The sequence below is a fragment of the Esox lucius genome, chromosome 8, assembly GCF_011004845.1.
Source record: "Esox lucius isolate fEsoLuc1 chromosome 8, fEsoLuc1.pri, whole genome shotgun sequence".
NCBI classification, from domain to species: Eukaryota; Metazoa; Chordata; class Actinopteri; order Esociformes; family Esocidae; genus Esox; species Esox lucius.
In genome coordinates this window covers 36148919-36156719 of record NC_047576.1, presented here as the reverse complement: position 1 = coordinate 36156719, position 7801 = coordinate 36148919, and the positions used below count along the sequence as shown (strand labels likewise).

General features: G+C 36.5%; 1 protein-coding gene across 1 annotated transcript; it reads left to right on the top strand.

The window, feature by feature from the left end:
• The first annotated feature begins 534 nt into the window (after positions 1 to 534).
• Positions 535 to 2564, top strand: sox14 (SRY-box transcription factor 14). Its single transcript, XM_010863674.3, has one exon. The coding sequence runs from the start codon at positions 1011 to 1013 to the stop codon at positions 1722 to 1724; it is 714 nt and encodes a 237-aa protein (XP_010861976.1). The 5' UTR covers positions 535 to 1010; the 3' UTR covers positions 1725 to 2564.
• The last annotated feature ends 5237 nt before the right edge of the window (positions 2565 to 7801 follow it).

Here is a 7801-nt window from a genome sequence, read left to right as displayed (position 1 = left end):
GTTGCACATGCATATGGTTACACACACAGACCCATAGACACGCACACGCACACACACATATATACACACACACACACACACGTTCTTGCACACGAAGCTTATACAATCTAACCTAATATTAAGCTAAAAAATACGTTTTGATAATTTTATATAACATAATTTTTATAAAATGTTAAAAATCAGCTGTATGCACGCGTGTTTATGACGATATGTGTTAAAAATATATTGAATAAAATAAAATATAATTACATCAATATTATTCATTTCAAGGATTTGAGCATGTATGTAAAGACTAAAGCCTACTTAATACATATTATACTTTGAACATATATGCTGCTTAAATTCTTTCCATCGAATTAACAGGATGGATGTTTTATTGCGAAAAGGTTAAGGGTCTATGTTTTTAGCGTTTTAACTAAATTAATCCTGGAAGGAAAAAGAGTAACCCTCCTTTCCTCCCAAGTAACTGTTTATGTAGTAATATAGGCCTACATATTTTCTTAAAGGTATTATGCCGGTCTCTGTGTGCTGATTGGGTGCTCAGGTTGGCGAGTGAACGCCCTGCGATTATGTCAGATTGCGTGCAGACCAAACCAGCCCAGCCTTTGAACTTCACCGCTTTTGGCTCTTATTCACGCGCTTCCTCTCATTTCCAAGCCAGGTGCTTTGCAAGGCGAGAAATATACAAGAAAAAACACCACACTATACAACTCGTCCACCGCGGAACTTTACTTTAACCTCGGTGGATTTTCATGCTTGCTGCTGTTTCCCACTATCTAGCCAACCTAGGTTTTTGAAAAAGAAAGTGTAGCTGGACTCAGCGATCCACTTTTTAACTCCGGAGAAATTAGACTTTGTGGATTTTTATTGATTCAGTTTTCCGACTCCGTCTCAATCATTCGAAAACTGGCATGATCGGTGTATGCCAAGACAGGTGAAAATCGTTTTCCTCTTTTAGTTTTTACTTTTACTTCCTAACTTTAATTTGGGATAGAAGTCACATTCTTAAAATGTCAAAGCCTGTAGATCACATTAAGAGACCCATGAATGCATTCATGGTCTGGTCCCGCGGCCAGAGGAGGAAAATGGCACAGGAGAACCCCAAAATGCATAACTCCGAAATCAGCAAAAGACTTGGCGCCGAGTGGAAGCTGCTCTCAGAATCCGAAAAGCGTCCTTATATCGACGAAGCGAAGAGGCTGCGAGCACAGCACATGAAAGAGCATCCAGACTATAAATACAGACCCAGGCGCAAGCCCAAGAATTTACTGAAGAAGGACAGGTATGTTTTTCCTTTGCCTTACCTTGGGGATACGGATCACTTGAAAGGACTCCCTATGTCAGCTTCGGACTCTCTGTTGAGCGCATCAGAGAAAGCCAGGGCATTTCTGCCCCCAACGTCAGTACCATACTCGTTCCTCGACCCGAGTCAGTTCACCTCCAGCGCTATCCAGAAGATGACCGAGATGCCCCACACGTTGACCACCAGTAGTTTGGGTTACGGTTCGTTGGGATATCAAAACGGTGCGTTCGGAAGTTTGGGTTGCCCCAGCCAGCACACCCATACCCATCCGTCGCCTACAAACCCGGGGTATGTGGTGCCCTGTAACTGTACGGGGTGGTCGGCGTCAAGTTTACAGCCCCCGGTAGCCTACATACTTTTTCCAGGTATGACCAAGAATGGGATAGACCCATATTCATCAGCACATGCCACTGCTATGTAACGCACTAGACAGACTGATTATAAACGTAACTTGAAAACAGCATTGCATGTATATATGGACAGAACGGTGCGCCAAAAAGAAAAATTTAGGTTATAAAGCCCTTTGGACTAATGAGCAAAACAGGCGAAAACTTTTCACTATACCTAAACAAGACCTTGGTTCCTGACCTACGGGACTAAACTGGAACTGGGACTAAAGACCTACGGCAGGTGCCCTGTGAACTGTAAGAATTGTAAATGTTATAACGTTTATTAATGGCGACTGGGAAAAGGAGGCCTTTAACTTTATTTATTATGTACATCTTGATGCTATGGTAATTTTGTTTGAAGTATTATTGATATGATGAGGATGATAAGCCTATTTTTATTATTATTATTATCTTCATTTCAAATTTGGCTTGCACAATTTACGATTTAACCTTGTTTCCTGTATAATGTATTGCATTTTGGCTCTGAATTTTGCGATGGTATGGTAGGGTCAAAATTAGGGACCTCCGATTTGAATAAATATACGGGTTATAGCCTACTGTTTTTATCTATCGAACTGGCACATAACTAGACAGTCTATATAAATTATCAAATTAAAATTCCTCATAATTTTGTTTCATTTTTTTATATCCTGTGGTTCAGTACTTATAGTCACCCGTCTTTTTTTCAGGAATTGCTTCTTATTTGAAGTTATACGAAGTTAATGTTGTATTTTTTTCATCTAAGCTGGTCATTTAAACCTGTCATGTTATGGTAAGGAAATGTATCTTTAAGGGTGATACCTCGGTTCTTTGTTCATCTGCCGAGCAAAGACATTTTGAATAAAGACAATCTGTCTTGAAAATATCCTGTATGATTATATTGCAGTAGCGTGTTATTGGAAGATGAAGAATAACTAAATCTGGTTGAGTTAACCCAATAGTGTCAAGGTGGTAGGCATCAGAGTGCAAACACATTTTAAGCATGACATGTATAACAATACAAAAAATATTTAGACTAGGTTTCTGTATATTAAATGTTTTATTTGACCGCACAAAATATTGTCATTTTGCTATTTGACCTATATAATTAAATGTCATTAACCCACACGCAGCCAGTCAACCAGAGACCAAATACAACAGTAAATATGCATAAATGAGCATTGCTAGGAGCAGTTACAATACATTCTCCTGAACACTATTTTGTTACTAATGCAAAGAGAAGAATATAAAAGAACAGATTAGGAAACATAGCATTATCAAAACCATGACCATCATCTCCCCAAATAATAATTGTCGTTTGATTAAAGTGACGTTTCATGCACGTGCCAGGTGAACGTCGGAAACGAAAGAGAAGATGTGTTCACAGCGCGTAGTGTTTAGGCCCACATCAGGGACCAATATACGAATTAAACGATTCAGTGAAGACATCTAGACAAAGAAAAAGGCTGCATTACAGAAACTCCATTTTAGGAATAGGTAGTTAATTGAAACCTACCTTTTGATTCAAATCACTTTATAAATTACAGATCCATAGCATAATTTACAGTAGGAACACGAGAAATGTAAACAGAGGCCTATAATGTTCGTTACTGAAACTTTGTGAGGAAGCAAATATTGATATATTGATATAACGAGAGTTTATAGACGAGGACAAACATTATGGTATGGGCGTCGGAAATGTTTACCTCGAACTGACTGGGCTGTAACTTCCAGTACTGTTGCTCATATGTGCCATCAAACCTCATTAGCCAACGCTTTGCTTGACATACAATGCTTGTCAGCTGTTATCACAATTGTTTGGCCTAGCACCATTAGGTGGCCTACTAACCATTTATAGATGTAGATATCGCTAAAGGCCTATATTATATTATGCCTTAAATCTATATTCATTATCTCATGTAGCTGTCAAGTTGTCAAACATCTGTATTAATCTTTTAAAGTAATAGCTTCGGCATTTTGGTTGCTGTGTCTGCGTACTTGGCAGGTTCGAAACATGTCCTCTGCGTTAAGGTGTGTTATAGGCTACTCTTCAATGTCACGGAAATGAACTGAAATAACACTCTTTGATGTTCGACTGAGCGAAAAGGAGAGGAGAGGCCCCGCTAAAGAAATTATGCTTGTCCGACCTGTTTGACTGCACACCTAAACCACCCCATGAAGGTGTTCTTGTTGATAATAAAGTTAAATGGTTGAACATAATTTTATGGCATAATATAGGCTACAACTTTTAGTTATCTACTTATATTCTTATTTGTTTATTTTCAAACTAAAGTGATAACATGTATGCTATTGTTGTGGTTCGTTATTACAGAATAGCTTGTCATGTTTATGCTATTACAGTCAAACCTCATTCTTCTTTACAACTTGGTCGTGTGTACGTTTTTTCAAAAATTATTGAGGTAGTTCAATCACTCACCCCTTATAGATTAAAGAAATTAGTGCAGATGAAAAAAAAATATCCCGTGTGCAGATATAAATTCAAAGAAAGATAGTTATGATTACCTTTTTGCTGCCAGACATGTCGTATCATCAGCGTTAGGTCTACATGTTGTAGCTAAACATGTAACAACTTGCTATGACAAGGCAGAGCTCAACTGCTTAAATTACCTCTTAACAGACTAATAAAATATAGACATGCGTAAGACAAAGCACTGGTTATTTGTATGTTTAAAAAACTGGGTAGGGACTCCAAACAAACTGAGGAATAAAATGATGCCTCCTCTTGCCCATTGTCGCAGGGCTAGGGAATAGGATTTGCACACCGATGTGTAATAGTATTATTGCATTAATTACATTTTTCATTTCACATCCAGATTGTTTACTTATCTTCCAGGAACATATGCTGGGAGAAGTTAAGATTCACGATTCTGCACTATTGCCCAAGGTGCAATTCAATACGGGGGGGGAGACTCAGATTTTCATGACAGTCTAGCTCTTATCAGACGCTGTAAATGAGGGTGATACTTCATTCAACCGAATATTAAGTTTTACATAGCCCCCTAAAGCACGTAGATTCAACTTTTAAATTGGAGCAATATAATTACTATCAGGAGCACTTCAATAAAAAAATACTTTTTTAAATTCGGTATTACATGAAGGTCTTTTTAATTATGTGTCTCGAGTTACTGTTGCTTTTTTTTTATTATGTTTAGGCTAGTTCAATGGTTTCACTTGGAAAATTGAGAACATGATAATTGATTTTCAAGTATATTTTGTATGTATGTTCTGTTAACAGTTTTCAACATACAAAAACGCATGACGGTAAGTAAAAGCAAAGAAAAGGCAGCGCGTGTGTAATTTTATGCTAATTCATTACATGTTCATGGCAATTAATCTAACTGGTGCGTTGCTTCAAACGGGCTGTTGAATTGGCTCCGTTTTTTCCCACTCAGAGTGTTATTAACCTCAAAAAAGCAAAACAAACAAATGCTAACTGACATAAATATAGGGGAAATTATTATTTGAAATTGTATACACGTTCAGTCTTTTTTTAACTCTTCCTCTAGACGTTTTTATTCGAGCAAAACGGAGAGCATTGTGCTTACAGAGACGAATCCAATCTACTTTATCTCCACGCGACTTCTTTCAGCGCCAGATCAGAGAAAGGGAGATGATAACTATTTATCTTATTTCACATAATGTGACAGCCAAGGGATGTCAGGTCATTTAAATTCTTCCTTTTGTGAAAAAGGTCAATGAAGAGGGACACAAAGTTGCTTTCTATTTTCAAACACTTAACAACGAAAATTAAACAACAAATAAAAATCGTTTAGTTTAAATGCCACGGGTAATTTACACTATTGTCTTTTATTTTCACCCTAAAATCATAATGGTCTCAGCATTATGTTTGATATCTGGGTCTTGAATATCTTGCGCTGGATCTTGAAATGCTAATTTTCAATCTCAAGGAGACAAATCATACAATTCAATTGGAAGGTTACAAGTGTTAACCACAACAGCAGTTTGATCCAACGAAACACCAATTCGCATGAGTAAGATGATGATAATTATGTTAATGACAATTGACGACTGTCGAGACGAAGGTGATTCCATATCGACAAGCATTCGTTTTCAATATCCGTTTTCAGAAATGTATTATTTTACATCATTTTCTGTTTAAGGAAGCTGTTGGGGAATAGCATTTTAAATATTAACTATATTGTCTCTGGAATACCAAAAAGCATCATTGCTAAACCTCTGTCTATCTAAAATTGGATCTGGGATAGAATTCTGACAGAGGAAAAGTAAACCGTAGTTCCGTTGTTTGAAGACCCACGTCTTGAATTTGGGGGTCCCTGAATTCTAATTTTAAAAAAATTAGCTGATAAGGAGAGAAGGAACTGATGGGTGTGCTGAGAAAAAGAGAAGAGAAAGAAAATCCTGCCACGGCTGTTTAATGTCGCAGTTCCAGTCAGGAAAATGATTTGCTTTATTCTGCTCCAGTTTATATAAAGAAAGTGTCTAGAGATACACACATCACATACACAGCAGGTGATTTTAGGATGATATTTGTGAATGAAATATTTTGAGTAGCCTCGAACCGTTGTATCCACACACATCGCTGGACCGCTAGTAACAACGTTGTCAACGATACGACATTTTAACTAGAGCGTCTAGCTTCCTAAAAAATCTCAACTGCTGAATACAGACGTTCCATCGAAATTAGTGAACGTGGACAACAAGAGGCTAATGTTGCACCATGTTGCTACCCTTATTGTTACTGATCATTTAGACATATAAGGACAGTCGATGTTTTTTGTTTTTTGTAATTATATTAATGTTATGTTAGATTATAGACTTACTTAAGTGTCTCGTCTCCGTTTATTAACTATCTTCCTTTAAATTATATGTTGAAAAGGACTGAACAGAAATGTCAGACGGAGAAAAATGTTCCCCTTTTCTAAAGACTAATAATGTAATAGCTTTTTTTTTTACTAGATTGATTATTCCGATATGTTGGTTTGAAGTTTATCTGAGACGTGTGACAATGGATCACAGAGAATGAGAAACGTTTGCAGCTGTCCTGTAAAGTAAACATAAAGTTCCCTCGTTTTCTTTTAAAGAAGACAAAACAAGGAAAATATGCCTTAATAAGTAATTTCATAGTATTTAATACTGCATTGCAAACAAGTTGCATCAATCTCAAAGAAGTTGAATCCTTGCAACAGGGGGACACCCTCAGGACATTTGGTGACTTTGGATTATAAATAGTTTACCTGCAACATTATCCAGGAGGCCTTTCAAAGGGATTTTGCATAATGGTTTCAATATAACGTTCTCTGGAGGACCATGCTAGACTTGTTAGTTATGTTTGCTCCTCGTTTTGTCGGCCGGTTTAAGGTTCAGTATAATGTCACTGTCAAAATCTTTTAAGGACTTTCTTAGGACTTTGATTACTCAACACTTCGACCCCCCAAACAGTTGTATGGTCTCCTGAATTTTTAAATTTGTTCCCATTTGGTTCATGAGAACCAGTGAGGTATAACATGTAAGTTATACCTTGTTCAGCTAAAGTAGTGTAAAAATCTTCAGTCAAACTTCCATCAGTCAAAAGTGATTTATGAAGTTTATTACGAGCAAGTTTACTACTGCATGTATAAAAAACAAGTAATAAAAGATGAAAAAATACATGCTAGAAAATTGACTATAAAGATTAAACTATAATAAAAAAGCAGTGTACCAGAGAGACTATCGTTTTCAAATTAGGACTGTCAAACGATTAAATGCAATTAATAATATGATAGAGGTCTACAAAAAATTTTAAAAAATTCTGGTAATGTTATTTTAGGCTTCATTAAATAATATATGTTATTACTACTCTATTATTGCAGTTACTTCTACTTTTGGTAAGTATGCCATTTTCTCTCCATAAAAGGCCTAGGATGATTATATTTAAGCTTAAATAGAATTGGGTGCAGGCAACACAGGCTACAGAAACAGCTTTTGTCAGCCCTTTTATTTATTTTTCTGTAACAGATATTAAACAAATCATACTGTCATAATGGGAGACACTTGCATATCTGGAGATTAAAGATGTATGGGGGTTGAGGATATGCAATTATGAGATATCAGCGGTAAGTATATGTTTTACATTTATTTATAGTTAGTT